The following is a 16,189-nucleotide window of genomic DNA, read 5'->3' as shown; positions in this document are numbered from 1 at the left end:
CTGAAACCCCTCCGTCCACTCTCCTGGTGACAGTGTCTGTTCTTTCCAGCTATCGGCCTTTACAATCTGCTCCGAGCCCCCTGTACCCCACCCCCTTAGCCATGTGCTGGTTTGTCCAGGTTTATACCCAGGGATTTGCTGGGTAAAGGGACACACCATCTTCAGCTTTACTGATGTTGCTAGATTATTCTCAGGGTGGTTGTCCCCACATAACCTTGCTGAAAGTTTCTGTCCCTCAGCCCAGGCATAAAGGTGCCTCTGCCCTTTTCTGTTTCTTCCAGATACAATGATTTAACTCTACCTGTTGATAACGGCTTGTCCAAGCCCCTCCTCAGACCTCCCTCCCTCTCCTGCTTCTCCAATAGGCCTCTTACAACCTCCCTGCTTGGGGCAGCCGGCGCCTTGTACAACACCCAGAGCAAGGGTGCCGGCAACAGTGACCCTGGGAGCCAACAGCCACCGATCCCAGCCCAGACTTGCCACTTTGGCTGCGTGCCTTTGGGCAAATCACTGCTCCTCTCTGAGCCCGTTTCCTCACCTGCAAATCAGGGATACGCACAGTAACCAACAACAGGGGAGTGATGATGACGAAATAAGCACGGAAACGCAGCAGGTGCTCCACAGAGGAGCTGTGATTATTACCTTTGGAGCCCAGAGGACGCCAACAACTTTGTGTCTCACTCAGGACTGCTCTGATGGTACACGACAGAAACCGCAAGTCAAGCCGGTTGAAGAAAACTGGTCATTTATTGGCCTGAGTCACTGAAGTCTAAGGGGGTATCAGGCTTCAGGTGTGACCGGATCCAGGAGTTCTGACACCACCAGGAAGCCGGCCCTGCCAACTTCTAGGCCTCCTCTCCTCCATGCTGGCTTCCTTCTCCAGGCAGGGTTCCAGGACCATATTCTCCCAGTTGCACAACTGCCATGAACAAAAAGAGCTTCTCCTTCCTGACACTTTCTGCCCATGTCCAGCGCTGGGTCTCACTTTGGCCAGGTCATCACATGGCCACGCCAGAGCCAGTCGCAGTGACCGGGGCATCCACCAGCCCCTGCTCCTCACAGGGTGGTCTCAGAGCAGCAGCAGCAGAACCACTTGGGAGATCCTCAGAAATGCAGAGTCTTAGGCCCCACCCCGGACCTACTGCATCAGAATCTGCATTTTAGCACAACCGCCCGGGTGAGTCACCTGCACGCTGGTCTGCAGAGGACTGGGCAGCACGTCAACTTTTTTAGTTGCTTAGACATCTTTTAAGTCCTGTCTTATTAAGATCCACAGAAAGTAAGAGCTAAGAAAGCCCTCTGAGGTTGTCAGGTTCACCCCCTTGTTTTAAAGATGGAGAAACCGGGGCCAGCTGGGGGATGGGTCTCTCTCTAGATGCCCACCCAGTACTTCCCCACACCCTGTCCCCCCAACATCACAGCCGTCGTCTGCCTGCTCCGTGGACAACCTCATGGAGAGACGCATCTGAGCCTGGATGAGAACTGCCTCACTCAGAAGGTGACATGTCCCGGGCTTGGTCCACAGGGTCACCCACACAGACATGGTCAGGACCCTCGGGAGCTCGGAGGGCCTGTGAGGATGGAGACCCATAAACACACACGCACACACACACTCACAGACCCTCGGACACAGCCACCTTCATCCTGACTCCAACCCACTGGGCACCCCCCAAAGCCAAGAGTGCTCCAGACCACACCAGCCTTTATTCTATTACAGAGTAGGGCTGGGGCCAGGGAAGTTCATTCTCAGGCTGCTTCAGAAGGTGCAGAGTACTGGGGCCACACTGGACTGGACCCCAAAGTGACAATAAGTTAGAGGGAAAATTCTCAGGCTGTGGTCAGGCCAGAGCCGGGACGGGGTGCCTCAGAGCCACTGCCAGCCACCCAGCTCAGCTCTCCCAGGCCAGGTTGATTCAGGAACAGGCACGGCCTTGCCCTGAAACACAACAGGACGGGGAGAGAAGGAGGGGTTGTGAGGTCAGGAGGTCGTGGGGGTCAGAGGGGTCCCCAGAGTCAGCAAGGAGAGGGCTGAGATGGCAGAGAGGGGCTGGGAGGGTCACGAGCCCACAGGCCCAGGGCAGGGCTGGGACGGGCGGGGCCCCTCACCAGGCCCTCAGTTAGGCTGCAGGTTCTCGTAATCTGGAGCTTCCTCATCCTCCACCTCCCGGGAGCCTGGAGTGGCTGCGAAGGAAGAGGAGGCTGGTCTTCAGCTCACAAACCATCCCGCCTCTCCTCCAAGGCAGCCCCCCCAGCCTCTATCCCCCAGTGCCGCCCCACACACACCAGGCTTGGTCCCTGCCACAGGCTGTAGCTCCTGGGAAACGTTCACATACTCCCGGCTCCCATCTGTGGGGAAAGGTCAGAAGGAGGGACGGCCACACCAAAAGAGGGACAGGCCACACTGAGGGTGAGAGCAGGAGGCCACCCAGACCAAGGGCGAGGGAGCCACAGAGGGGGCTGTGGGCACCCCCAGGGATGGAGAATGACCACATTGATAGCGGGGAGGGGGTGGCAAGGGTGAGGGTGAGAGAAGGAAGGGAGACCCCAGAACACCAAGGGGGGCCTTGGCCACTCACCCAGGGACGCATCTGCACTCTCCTCGCTCTCAGGAACGTTCACGTAATCTTCCCCCGACTCCACTATAGGAAAAGCAGGGCCCCCCCAGTGCCGTTACCCAGATATCCTTAAGTGCGGACACCCGGAGACTCCCAATGCAGCCACCAAAGACTTTCAACACAACCAGCCAGAGACTTTGGCACACAGACCCCAAGACCATGCCCACGGTTGGCCCCGGAGGATGTAGAGAAGGTGGTCTGGACCAGCGATGCTGGTGGCCATGGAGAGAAGCAGAGCAATGTGGCCAGAACTGATTAGAGGGAAGAGAATTGTGAGAGGAGAGACAGCAGATCCTAGTGTGTCCCCCAGGTTGAGGAGCAGGGGTGGAGAGGAGCTCGGAGCAGTGGGGCTGTGTGGCAAGTGTGGAAAAGGAAACAACATTCAGGGCTGGGCCGAGTCAGAGGCGCCATCAGCCCAGCTGGGCCCTCCTCCCCACCCAGGCCTTCCTTGACCCTCTCTCCTATCCTTGTCCCTCCATAGTGCCTGTTGCCATTGACAGCATCTTATTTTTTAGGTGTTGATTTACTTCTCCATGAGGATGTGGACAAGTCAGGCTTCTAAGCCAGACTGTCCAGGCTCAAGTCCAGCTCTAGCATTAACTAACCATGTAACCTCAGGCACGCGACTTAACTTCTCTGGGCCTCAGTTTTCTCACCTGTAAAATAGGGTGAGAAACGGTACACATGGCATAAGGGTTTGTGAGGACTAAAGCGGTGAATTAAAATAGGGCCTCTCGTACAGTAAGTGTGCTGCCAAGTGTCAAATAAATACATCATCGTACAGATGAGATAAGTGAGGGGCAGGAGGGGAAGGGACAGGCTCAACAGCACCTGGGAACTGTGAGGTTTGATAAGTTAATACACATAAAACTCTTAGTAGAGCATGTAGTAGGCCCTCAATAATGTTTGTTCTTTTATCGTGACTTAATCTCATTAGCTGGGATTACATCAGAGGCACTCAGTTAATATGATGAATGAATGAATGAGTGAATGAATGAAGATAAGAACTTGGACAGACAGTCTGGAGCTCAGGGAAGAGGTAGCAAGTTGGTAATCTGGATGGCAAATGAACCCGGGGAGTGGAAGTGATGGCCCAGGGCAAGTATAGAGAAAAAGGAGAGTAACAGAACACTGACAATCACAAGACATTGAGGAAAGTCTCCAACAGGCAGAATGAGATCAAGATCAATGAAGAGAAAAAAGCAGCCCAAAGGAAATTGAAACAACCCAAGAAGCAGAAGAAAACTTTTCAAAGATACCCAGAAAAGACAACCTATAGTTAGTATCCTTAGAGATTCAGAAGATGATATCCCCTTCGTGAAACAAGAACAGGAGGCTATGAAAAAGGAGCACTCAGAAATGAAGAAAGAGCTTTTGGACAGGAAAGACAAAGTAAAAGCAGAGAGTCAAAAGATGAATAACATTAAGGAAATCTGGCAGACAATAAAAGGAAAAGACAAAGAGGAAAAGAGAGAGAAAAGGTAAGAAGATTAGAAGATCAGAGCCAGAAGTCCACTCTCTGATGGACAGGAGAGCTAGAAAGAGAGAAGAGAGAACATGGAGGGGGAGAGAGCATCCGGGGGAGAGGGAAGAGGCAGGGGAGCAGTCAGATGGCCGACTCACTGGAGAAGGCGCTGTCTCGGGGGCCGGGGTTGTTGGACACAGGAGCTGGTGGGACAGCAGTGCCGGTGGCTGGGACACTGTCAGGAAGCACCACCCTGAGGGAAGTCAAGGAGCAGGTGAGAAAGGACCCCGGCCTCAGCCCCCACCTCCCTCCTGGCCACTCACAAGTAGCCTTCGTTGTGATAGTCTTCCTCATCCTCATCTTCATCCTCATCCTCACAGACTGGCTCTGGGGGTAAGGACACAGGGTCAGTCGATCCCCAGACAGGCCCCAGCCTCCTCCCAGTCAGGGCTGCCAGGGTCCCAGGCACACCCTCGTTCTCGTAGCTCGCCACGCTGTTGGCTGCAGAGAGAGCACAAGAGAGAAACTGAGTCAGCTCAGACGGGTCTATCCCCTTTGCCCAGCCCCAGCCCCAGCCCTAAGGCCCCCGCTCCACGCTCACCACCATCTGAGGCCTGCCGGGAAGATGGCATGCGGTGAGAGCCTCCAGGGGGCTGCGGGGACCTCCTGGGAGTCAAAGGTCAGAAGTCATGCTGGTGTGGGCCTCTGGGGCAAGAGGGATTGAGGCTGCCAATCCAAGGAGGTGAGAGGATAAAAAGGGGGAATCTGGAGGGGAAGGGGCTACTTACGGGATGGGGAGCAGGTCTGGCTGGCTCAGGGGTGGGTAGGATGTCACAGGCGGGTAGGATGTGGCTGGTGGCCAGGGGGCAAGAGTGGCTGAGGACACAGGACCAAGCTGAAGGAATGACTCCAAACATCACGCCCCTACCCTGGTCAAGGCCTCGAAGGGCGGACTAACTCCTGACACCCCCGTGCCCTGGTCAGGCACCTATCTCCCTTCCCATCCCCAGCTCAAGTCAAGGTCACATGGGCAGCCACAGGGGGAGCCTGAACAAGGGCATGAGGTCCCCATGCCAGGGGACCCTGTCCCCACTCCCGAGGGAGGGAACCCTCCATGTACTCACGAGGCCGTTTGATCACGATGCTACTTGGGGTCAAACTGGCAATAGAGACACAGTTTGGGTAAGAGGCCAGGAGAGGCCCCAGCTCCCACCCCAGTTCCCTGGGGCCTAGCCTCGCATGGGGTACTGAGGGAGACACACGGGGTCAGTAGGGCAGACTCACCTATCAGAGGCAGCGGTATCATATGAGCCTGGAGAAAAGAGGGCCGGTGAGGCAAGAAAAGGGGATGATGAGGGCAGAGAGTGATAGAGTATGGGGCTCTCAGCTTCTCCAAGTGCAAGAGAGACAGTTAAAGAGGGAGTGAGGGGTTGCAGGGAGGGGGTGAGGATCCCTGTCGGTGTGTCTGAGCATCTGGTCACCCCGCCAGCTCCCACTCACCTGGCAGCTCTCGGCAACGCACACATAGTGCCATCAGCAACACGGCCAAGAGAGGCAGCAGCAGGAGGCCCAGCACATAGGGGCTCAGGCTGACCGCCTCCATCTGCAGCGGGGAGCTGGGACCAGGCCTGTCTGCTCACTGCAGGCCCCTCAGGAGCAGAGCTGCAGCACAGCAAGGGCTAAGCTGGCAAGGGTGCAGGACCCAGAGGGCACCGAGCTGGGAGCCTGGTCGGGACAGTTGTGCCCTCCTTGGGGGCTCCCTGGGTCTTCTCCCTTCGTTGGGCTGAGTAGGCGTCAGCCCTGGCTCTGGAAGACCCCTGATCCCAGGGAGGTCAGGCCAGGGCCTGGGCTGGAGTCTGGGGCACCAGCCACCCCTACACAGACCCTGAACCCCAGCCTCACCTGTCCCTCGGCTCTGCACCCGCCTCTCCTCAGCCTGCTTGCCTGCCTGCCTGCCTGCCTGCCTGCCTGCCTGCCTGTGGCAGGAAGCTGTGGTGAGCGCCGGGTGAGGGCAGGAAATCATCGGGGCTCCTCAGCCGGCTGCACCCGCCCCCTTCCACCCCCACCCAGCCAGTGGGGAGGGGGAGGAGGAGGCCTTAGGATCCAGGCCCAGTCCCTTGAGAAGGGTCTGCTGGTCTCCAGGAGGACAAGGGGCAACCCATACCAGTGGGAGGAGGGAAAGAGACTAGCAGGCCAGCCAGCTGCCGTGGCCTCCACAGCCCTGGCCCAAGGAGGCAGCAAGGAGGGAGGCTCTGTCCCCAGGAATTCTGAGGGACGTGGGCAGTGCCCACCCCCACCTCACCCTGGCTGGCCTGTTAATAGGGCGGGCCCTAGGGGAGATATGGGCGTGACTCATGGTCACACAGAGCCAGCTCACTCCACCCCCTTGTTCACCAGCCCAGAAGGGCAGGGATTTGCCCGAGGCCCCACAGGAGTGACCCAACAGCCCCTGGGAGCCTGGGACTAGAGGCCATCCCCTGCAATCCAGAGGTCAGAGGTCATCAGTAACCAGAGAGACTCCAGCAGACACTTGGGGTCTGGCTACAAATTTTATTCAGTTACAAATAGCACCGAGCCCCTGGGGCTGCTCCAATGGGGGGATCTCCCTCCTGGACCCCCAGTGTTCCCCCAGCATCCCTCCTTGGCCGCCCGTGTAGTGTGTGGGAGCTGGAACACGGCCCAAGGCCCCTCGTAGAAAATGAGCCAGGCCAAGGATTTGGGCCCCGGCACCCTCTGCAGTGGGCCCAGGGCCAGCTGTGGTAGGTGTGCAAGTAGCAAGCGGTGACCTCCTCAGATGAGCACACTGGACACAGGGACCCGGGTGGAGCGGCCTCGCTGGGGCACCACAATACGGTCATCGGCGGGCCCGGCCTCATGCAATAGACCTGCCAGGGGAGGGATCAGAGCCAGGGCTGGATGGACAGACAGACACAAGGCCAGGGAAGGGAGAAACAGGCAGTGACAAATGGATGGGGCAGCAGAGCCAGCAGTGCTGTGGACACACAGCAGGGCATCAGCCCACGGGACAGGCAGACCAGAAGCCGAGTGAGGGGAGGGCTGGGGACTGAGAGCTGCCAGGTACACGGGACTGGGCGGGCAGATGGATGGACAAGCAGGTAGCATCACGAAGTTAGGCAAGGAGTGGTGGATACACAGAGGGAAGGCCTGACTGACCCTGCACGTGCAGCTGCGCCCGGCAGCGGTCGCTCTCGATGAAGATGGCGGTACCCAGGAAGGCCGCACCACCCAGAGCCCCGACGAAGGCGCAGAGCATGAGCGAGAACTGCAGGGCCCGGAACTCAGACAAGAAGGAGGGGGGCCAGTCCCGGCGGAGGCGGTCGGAGATCTGTGGGGAAACAAGGAAAGAAAAAGCAGGAGAAAGTCATGGAGATGGAACCCCCGAACTCCAGAAGGATGAAGAAGGCTCAGGCCTGGACCCTCTGGTGGAAATCTGCAAAGACAAAACCCTGCCCATCCAGCTGAGGATCCAAGGTGAGGGGTGCCCCGCACAGGGGACATGGATGCCTCACTAGGGTCAGACCTTCTACTTCGGCCAGTGCTGGGAATGTAGGGTCCCACAAGCCCCATCCTAGGCCCGGTCAAGGGGCAGTGCTCACCACGCCGATGAGGTAGGGGCTCCCAGCATCACCCAGCAGGTGGGACAGCACAATCTGGAAGGCTTCGGCGGTGGAGCGTCGTGTGGGGATCACTACGTACTGGGGGTAGAGAGGGGCAGAGGGTGAGGACAGGGCCAAGGCTCAGCCTAGGCTGAGGTCAAGTGAACCCCAGCTCAGAGCTGTGGCTAGGGTGAAGGGCAGGGTAGGCCCAGATTACAAACCCATCTGGGGCTGAACTCTGAAGTCAGGGCTGGGTTTTGAAGAAGGGGTAAAGGCCACATTTCAAGGTGAGTGAGGCCTCCTGCCCCAACTCTCTGCTCCCATCCGCCTCTGGGGTAATCCTGCAGCGGCCCACCTACTCACCAGCAGAATGTCAGCCACAATGGCCCAGTTCATGGACAGCAGAGTCTCTCCAATAAAAATGAAAATCTGGAGAATGGGAGGTAGGCGGTGAAGGAGAGGCAACAGGGGTGGGCATCAGTCTCTTTACAAGAGCAAACACATGGAGGGTTCACCAGGTACCAGGCCCATTTATTGACTCATTTAACCCTCACAACAGGTGCTAGGAGACTATTGTAGGTGCTATTATTATACCTATTTTTCCAGAAGATGAAACTGAGCACAGAGAGATTAAGTCACTTGTTCAATGTCACACAGCTCAGAAGGGCCAAAGCTGGGATTCAAACCCAGGCATTCCTACTCCAGAGTCGGCTCTGACCTCAGTCCTACCCCAGCGCACCATTCCTCCCCCCTGGACCCAAAACACCCCCTCTGACACCTGCTGGCTACTCACATAGGTGGCCACGATGCTACCACGGGCGCAGGCGAGGGCCAGGAACAGGAAGGGTGCAGAGCCCAGGAGGCCAGCAGCACAAACCAGCGGGTCAGCCCGGGGGTTGGAGCGGCGGAGACGGCGGCTGATCTCCACACCCAGGCCCACACCCAGGACCCCGGTCAGGCAGGTGATGAGCCCGAAGATGAGGCTGAGGGGAGAGGGAGGGGCAGGAGACTAGACCCTCTGCCAGCAAAGCCCCCTAGCCTCACCCTCCTGGCCCAAAAAGATGGTCCATCCCAGCCACCCTCACAATCCAGGCAAGAGGAAGGCACCTATGTCCCAGACCAGAAACCGAGACAGGGAGAGGAAGTAGCTTGTAGAGTCAGGATTCAAACTCTCCTTGCCTGAGTCTGAATCACAAGACTCCTTCCACTTCATCCCCTGCCACCTGCAGGCCCCCCAGCCCAGCCCCCATCTGGGTACCTGTCAGAGGAGGAGCAGGAGTCTCCAGGAAGGCAGGGTGGGGTCTCTCCCAAGACCACACGGGAACGCAGCAAGAAAGCAGGAGCCCAAAGAGCCAGGGAGCCCGTGACAAAGGCCACAGCAGTGAAACCAAGGGAAGACAGGATGAAACTAGGACTGCAGACAATTAGGAGGGAGGAAGTTAGACTCCACTGAGGTATCAGAGTCAGGTGCCTCTGTTCTCCCTTCCTGTCTTATTTTAATAAAGTCAGGGCACTAGGTGGGGAGGCTGTCCTGGCTGCTGGGATCTGGGCCTGTAATTCAAGCAGCTGCCACAAGGGGGCAGTGGTGACAGAATTCCTGGCTTTGGGGAAGGGCCACCAGACAGAAAACAAAGACCACACCCACATGTATCTTTAAAACTAGACCCCAGGATCTCCCCAAGGGCCTCAGATGTTGGATTAGGATGGAACTAAACTCACTTTCTTGACAGAGCCCTCAGATCTGCCCACCAGGAGGTCGGGTTCAGGGGTGGTGAGTTTGAGTGGCGCTCCACAGCTCCCCTTGGCGGCTCCCGAACAACCAGGAACAGCAGCACAACAGCCACAACTCCCAGACCTGGTGTCACCTGGGGACAGAGTGGGCTTCAGGAAAGGCATAGACAGGGAGACACGCAATCCTGGAGGCTGGGAGAATGCAAGGGTGTGTAAAGTCAACCTAGGCCGCAGGACCCCAAACACCCTGTGAGTGCCCGTTCCAGGAAGCTGAACCTGTGACTGAGGGGAGGGGTGACTGCCACTGGGGGTCCCCCGTTGCTGCAAGCCTAACTGTTCCCTCTTTGGTAACAGCACCCTAACAGCCTTGGTGATTGATTCAATGGCAGGCATGTGACCCCTGTTCCAGGACTATTACTCAAGGACCCTGAGTGGCAATATTTCTAAATAGGAAGATAAAAGTGTGGAGCTTTCACTTGCTTGAAAGTGAAGTTAACACAGAGGAAAGTAGAGCTGAGAAAAGGATGATCGAATTCCTGTCAAAGTGTCAAAGTCCTGGATCCAGCTTTACGTGAAGCTCACCCTGGGACTTTCCATTATGAGAAACAATACAGTCTCATGTGAGGGCTTACAGTTTTACAAAGGGCTTCTGTCACCTGTAACCAAGAGTTCTGTCTAACACACAGCTTCACGGTGAGGGCAGTTAGGCTTCTTGCAGGCTTGGCAGAGTGAGCACTGCCTTAAAAGAGGGGTGTCTAAAGATTGGGAAGGGGGAATCAGTGAGCACATTGCCGACCTCCCCCCAGGCTGTGACCAGACTCACCCTCAGAGCCCAGTGCCAGTCCCCAGCCACATCCTTCACTTTGGAGCCTGCAATGTAACCCAGACCACTGTGGGGAGGGGGTGGGGGAGGAGAGGAGACAGAGGGTCAGTCATGTCCCAGGCGAGGCCTTTCCACCTCCCCACCAGGCCGGAGATCCACTCACCTGCCCACTGGGATGGCAAAGTAGAACACACTGAGCATCCGACTCCGCTGGTCTGCCACGAACAGGTCAGCGATGAGGGTGGGCGCGATGGTGGAGTAACTAGCCTCTCCGACCCCCACCAGGCCCCGGGTCAGGAGGAGCAGCCAGAATTGCTGGGGAACGAGAATGGGGGAGGTGGCACCCCACCCTACAACCAGCCTCCCAGCCCACCTCACCAGCCAGCTCTGGAGAGGTGCCAGGGATGGCAGGAGAGGCCTGGGTTTTAGAATCAGACAGACCTGATCTTGAATCCTGGCTCCACTACTTACTAGCTGTGACTTTGAGAAAGCAACTTAACCTCTCTGAGCCTCAGTTTCCTTATCTGCAAAAGGGGGATAATAACAATTTGTTCACTGTTGTGAGAGCTGGACAACAAAAGGTCTATTCATTACCTGGCCCCCAGTAGGGACAGAATAAATCTTAATTTCTATCTTGGCCAACCCATCCAAGACACCCCAATAGTGAATAATGATCTTAGGTGGGGCATTGATTTGTCTGCCAAAGACAGCAGAAGCTAAGGACAAGGCACTATCACCCAAGGAGATCGTCACACAAGGAGGAGGTAGTGTCTGGGGCAGAGAGTGGGAACAGAAAGAGGAGATTTCAAAGGCGCTAAGAAGCAACAGGCAGGGAAGCAGGACAAAAACCTGAAAAGCGGCAGCACAGAAGTTAGAAGAGAGTTTCCAGAAGGAAGAAGTGGGTCAACAGAGCCAGAGGCTTGCAGGAGATCTAGCGAGAACAAGACTGGGAAGTAGGAGGCACTGTTGACTTTGGCAATGGAGTGGTGGGGGCAGGTTAGCCAGCAGTGCTCAAGGCAGGAGCGGGAGGAGAGGAAGTGCAGGCAAATGAGAGCTCCTCCCTGGCTGCTTCTTCACCCAGAGTGGAGCTAGGTCAAGGGGGCCTTTGGGGAAGTCTGACTAGGAAGAGAAAGAGGGAGAGGACGGCCCAGGTAAGGTCTTTCCCATGGTAGAGAAACGTGAATGTTCAGGTATGCAGTGGAAGGAGTCAATGGTCAGGGGGAGAGGGGATGATGGACAGAAGAAGGTTCTGGAAGAAAAGGGGGAGAGGATAGGGTGGGCAGATAACTCAGGCAAGCAAGGGATATAAGATGGCATGGACCAAGGAAACTGCAGAATATCCCCGGGCCCCGTCTACAGTGACTCCAAAGAGCAGCAGCAAAGACTGATAGGGGAGTGGGAGGGATGGGAAGGGCCAGAAGCAGGAGACAGCGCGGGACCTCACCTCTCTGGGGATGAAGGACGACCCCAGTGTCACCAGGGACCAGAAGGCAATGCCCCCACACATGAGATACTTCCGATTGTACCTGTCACCCAGGTAGCCAAACACAGGTGCCAACACCATGTAACTGGAGATGAACACTGGGGGGAAGCAGAGAGTCACAGCCCAGCCCCAGTACCCCTCCACCACCCCCACCCCAGCTTGGGGGAGGCGGGTAGCCCAGGCAGGAATAATTCCCAACCCTGAAACTATCAGAGCTTCCTGTGGGGGAGGGAGGGGACCAGCAGTGGGAAGGGTGTTGTCCAGCCCCATCTGCAACATCTTTCAAGTCTTCCATTGTAGAATGGATGGCCCAGGGGTGCACTATCTGATCTAGCCATTCCCTATGTCTCCAACTTCACTTCACGCTCATCCACTTTCCCTCTCTGCACCCCAGTGACCCAACTGCCAAGCTCAATACCATCTTAAGGTTTTGGACGCCTGCTGTCCTCTCTGTTGGGAACAGTCTGTCTTCTCCCCTGAGTTTCAAAGACCTCAGCTCTTGTACCCTTCAGCTCCCAACCTTCCCATCTACCACATATCCAGTTACTATCACTTTTACTTGGTCGTTTTTTTGTGTTTTTTTTAAACGGAGGTAGTGAGGATTGAACTCAGGACCTTGTGCATGCTAAGCATGAGCTCTACCACTGAGCTATACCCAACCCCCACATTTACTCCATCTTTTATGTAACATTTATTCCTACAGAAAATTATCTCATTATTAGTTTAGATTTTTAGGGACTGTTGCCCCCCATGTACAGCAGAACATTGGCTCCAGGATGACAAGGACCTTGCCTTGACCACCTTTCCATCCCTTAACACACGGCCTAGCACCAAATAGGTGCGCAATAAACATGTGTTGAATGAAAACATGAATGGGGCACCTGAGAAAGGCCTGTTTCTTCTCTAACTCAACAACTCTTTAGAGCTTTGCAGCCCTGGACCTATGATCCCATTCTCACTCCATTAAACTTTGGCTTAAATGCCTCCAGTTCCTTAGCGGCCTGGAATGGAGCAAAGAACACTGCAAGACCTGGTTTCAAACTCCTCTTCAGCCTTGAACTTGTGTGACCCTAGGCAAGTCTTAACTCTTCTCCAAGCCTCAGTTTCTTTATTAAAAAAATGTAGATAATACCACCTACTTCCCCTATAAAATAAGAATAATGACACTGTTTCCTGGGCTGCTGAAAGGATTAGAAAACCATGGGCATAAAAGGTCTTAGGCAAGTTCTTTGGTGTCAATTAGCACTTCCCCAGGGCCTGGCAAGTGGGAGGTGTTCAGAAATGAATGAAGGAGGGATGGAAGGAAGGAAAAGAGGACTTGGCCCTGGCTTTGCCCCTCCCACAAATCCCAAAGTTCTAAACAAGTAAAACTCACCCTTCCCCCTTCCAGACACCCTCTTCTGCCATTATTTACTGGGTGCCTACCATTTCCCAACATTGTACAGTGCACTCCACAGGCATTATCTCCTTTAATGCGTACATCAGCCCTATGTGGTGAACTGTTACTAATTCCATCTCACCCACAAGGAAAGTGAGGCTTAGAGAGGTTGAGGGCCTTGCCTACCATCACATAGTGGAAAGCTGAGATTTAAACCCAGGTCTGTCTTAATCATTACACTAAACTGACTCCCTCTTTAAATGTGGTTTCCTAACTAAACAGGACAGCCCCAGAGCAGAATCACGGCCATCTCCTCCCCTAGCTCCTGGTCACCATAGCTCCCATAAATGAGGTCCCAGGCACACCACGTATGTGGCCCCAACTAGGGTAGAAAAGAAAAAAGAGTTGCTGTCTGCCCAGGAAGAACCTTCACTCACCGGTCTGGATGAGGCCGGAGCTACTGTCTCCGATGTCAAAGAACTGCTCAATGTCCGGAAGGACGCCTGGGAAGAAGACTCAGGATGGGCTCGGCCACGCAGCCGCATCTTCGGGACCCCGCTCCCTTCCCCTCGTCTAAAATTTCTCTCAGAAGTCAGTACCAGCCACGGTGAAGCGGTCCATGTAGTTGAGGAGGTTGATGTAGCACAGCACGGCCACTATAAGAGCCGAACGGCCCGAAGACAAGCCCGTGATGCGCTGCAGTCCCTCCCGGACCGGGACCTCGGGATCCTCGGACTTCGGGATCCCCATGGACCCCGGCATCGCCGGAGTACCAGGCACCGGCCCGTCGTTCGTGTCATCTGCCTGGCTGAGGAAGGGCGTGGTGTCGGACCCGGACATCGTGCCCGCCAGCGCTCGGGTCCCACCGACGATCCCACCTGCGAGGGGAGGAGGCTGGAGAAAGGAGGATGGAGGGAGCCCAGGAGAGGGAGGTGCGCCCAGAGACCGAGAGGAGCTTGCCCCGAAGCACAGAGCACGGGGGATGGAACCCGGGCTCTATCATGCGTCCCCGCCCCGGCAGACAGACCGCACGGAGGGGACTAGTGGAACTCGGGTGAGATCGAGGACAGCAACTGTTGAGGAAGGCCCGATTCCTAGTCCCCTGACTGAAGCCACCCCTCACCCCGGGTAGGAGCCCACCGCACTCGCGGCGACTCAGCCCTGGCCCTGCACCACGGCCGCCGCCATGTTGCCTAAGAGCCAGTCATGTGACACTGGAGCCCGCGCGGCGGACGCCACGGCGGGCCAGCCCCCAACACGGCTACGGAAGCCGCGCGCGCCCCTGCGACTTCTCCGCCGCGCCCGCACCACGTGACTGCGGCCGGTCACCGAGGTCCTCACCCGGCTGCGTTCCCGCCGTGACTGCCGACCTACAGATGTCTGGGTGAGCTGGTACAGCCCCTCCCGCTGAGTCCCGGCTTCCTTATCTGCAGTGCGCACTCGGCGCACTTTTTACCCAACAAGATCAAACGAGATAATGGAACCTTAAAAGGTTCTCAAAATAGTAAATATCTCTAGAAGTGCCAACGAACAGTTCTTGGTCTCGATAATTACTCTCTTCCCCACGGTGTCCCGCTGGGGCTTCATACATGCTCAGTAAGTTTTGGATGAATGAATGAATGGTGAACAACTGTCCCTAGCCCTGGGTTTTCACACGACCTGGTCCCTATCTTTCGGATTCCCCAGCCCTGAGCTTTCCCTGCAGACGTTGACAAAAGCTTTCCTAGACCCCAGCCACCGCATCCGGAGCCGGTCCTTCCTCACCTCCAACTGGGACCGAAGCCCATGCGCCCTCTGATGGTCTCACTTAGAACAGGCGGGGTTTCAGGAGACTCCTAGCCGCGGACTGGACTCAAACCACAGAGCCCTGGCACCAAAACATAGCTTGGTTCCGTAGTGCCCCACATCCCCATCGCCAAGCTACAGCTAACATACTCTAAGTTAAATTAGTGTAGTTCTATGCAAATACAGCTTCAAGACCCATCATCCAACCAGACCTGTAAGCCCCTCTGCTGAAATTCTAGTCTCCTGTGAGCACGGGGGCCCCCAAGAGGCCTTATCAGAAACTCGAGTCATGGCTCTACTTGGCGTTGCCCCAGGAGATACTTCGTATTTCGTAACATTATGCCTGGTCTCCCTTAAGGGTCTAAAGGAAAGAGATGGAGTGGAACTTCGGATTGTAGTCACTGAATTTCCTCAAGACTATTTCTTTTTCTTTTATTGAAGTATAGTCAATTTACAATGCTGTGTTAATTTCTGGTATACAACATAGTGATTCATTTATACATATATATTCCTTTCCATATTCTTTTTCATTCTAGGCAATTACAAGGTATTGAATATAGTTCCCTGTGCTATACAGCAGGACCTTGTTGTTAATTTTATGTACATAGTACTTAGTATCTACAAATCCCGGCTGCCAATTTCTCCCTCGCACTCCCTCCTCCCCCATACCCCCCCAACCATGTTAATTTGTTTTCTTTTTTTTTTTTTAATTGAAGTATAGTCAGTTAAAATATGTCAATCTCTGGTGCATAGCATAATGTCCCAGTCATACACATACATATATTCGTGTTTGTTTTCTATGCCTGTGAGTCTGTCTCTGTTTTGTAAATAAGTTCATTTGTGTCCTTTATTTTAGGTTCCACATATAAGTGATATCATGATATTTTTCTTCCTCTTTCTGGGTTACTTCACTTAGTATGATGATCTCCAGTTCCATCCAAGTTGCTGCAAATGACATCATTTTATTCTTTTTTATGGCTGAGTAGTATTCCATTCGTGTGTGTGTGTGTGTGTGTGTGTGTGTGTGTGTGTTTGTGTGTGTGTGTGTGTGTGTGTGTGTGTACACACACCATGACTTCTTTATCCAGTCATCTGTTGATGGACATTTATGTTTCTTCTTCCTTGAGACTATTGAGCATCTGTGTGCCTGGCACTGTGCCAGGTGTCAGGCAAACGCAAATTTAGTCCCCACCTTCACGGAGTTTATCTAGAGGAGACAGATATTCATACCATGTAAAATTGCACCTGTAAAATTAAAAGGCAAGCCACAGGTTGGAGGGAAGTATTTGCAA

The 16,189-nt window shown here is 55.1% G+C and overlaps 2 protein-coding genes across 5 annotated transcripts; both read right to left on the bottom strand.

The window, feature by feature from the left end:
* Positions 1-728: 728 nt before the first annotated feature.
* LAT (linker for activation of T cells) lies at positions 729-6,512 on the bottom strand. Of its 4 annotated transcripts, none has more exons than XM_032460577.1 (12): positions 6,245-6,512; positions 5,581-5,742; positions 5,365-5,392; positions 5,205-5,239; positions 4,869-4,956; positions 4,682-4,746; positions 4,404-4,581; positions 4,239-4,333; positions 2,577-2,639; positions 2,284-2,346; positions 2,107-2,181; positions 729-1,936 (listed from the first exon to the last, which is right to left on the bottom strand). In XM_032460577.1, the coding sequence occupies exons 2-11, from the start codon at positions 5,681-5,683 to the stop codon at positions 2,114-2,116; spliced, it is 786 nt and encodes a 261-aa protein (XP_032316468.1). In that variant the 5' UTR covers positions 5,684-5,742; positions 6,245-6,512; the 3' UTR covers positions 729-1,936; positions 2,107-2,113. The 4 variants fall into 4 exon arrangements, with proteins under 4 accessions (XP_032316468.1, XP_032316467.1, XP_032316466.1 ...); XM_032460576.1 differs by lacking the exon at positions 6,245-6,512 and adding an exon at positions 5,983-6,189 and having other exon boundaries at positions 5,581-5,897; XM_032460575.1 differs by lacking the exon at positions 6,245-6,512 and adding an exon at positions 5,983-6,188.
* A 104-nt stretch (positions 6,513-6,616) lies between these two features.
* Positions 6,617-14,328, bottom strand: SPNS1 (sphingolipid transporter 1 (putative)). Its single transcript, XM_032460573.1, has 12 exons — positions 13,712-14,328; positions 13,550-13,615; positions 11,696-11,832; positions 10,415-10,566; positions 10,252-10,318; positions 9,417-9,562; positions 8,956-9,111; positions 8,491-8,680; positions 8,061-8,126; positions 7,698-7,796; positions 7,255-7,426; positions 6,617-6,965 (listed from the first exon to the last, which is right to left on the bottom strand). The coding sequence occupies exons 1-12, from the start codon at positions 13,950-13,952 to the stop codon at positions 6,871-6,873; spliced, it is 1,587 nt and encodes a 528-aa protein (XP_032316464.1). The 5' UTR covers positions 13,953-14,328; the 3' UTR covers positions 6,617-6,870.
* Between the last annotated feature and the right edge of the window lie 1,861 nt (positions 14,329-16,189).

Source organism: Camelus ferus, chromosome 18 (assembly GCF_009834535.1).
Source record: "Camelus ferus isolate YT-003-E chromosome 18, BCGSAC_Cfer_1.0, whole genome shotgun sequence".
Classification (NCBI taxonomy): Eukaryota; Metazoa; Chordata; class Mammalia; order Artiodactyla; family Camelidae; genus Camelus; species Camelus ferus.
This window is presented reverse-complemented; position numbering and strand designations above follow the sequence as displayed.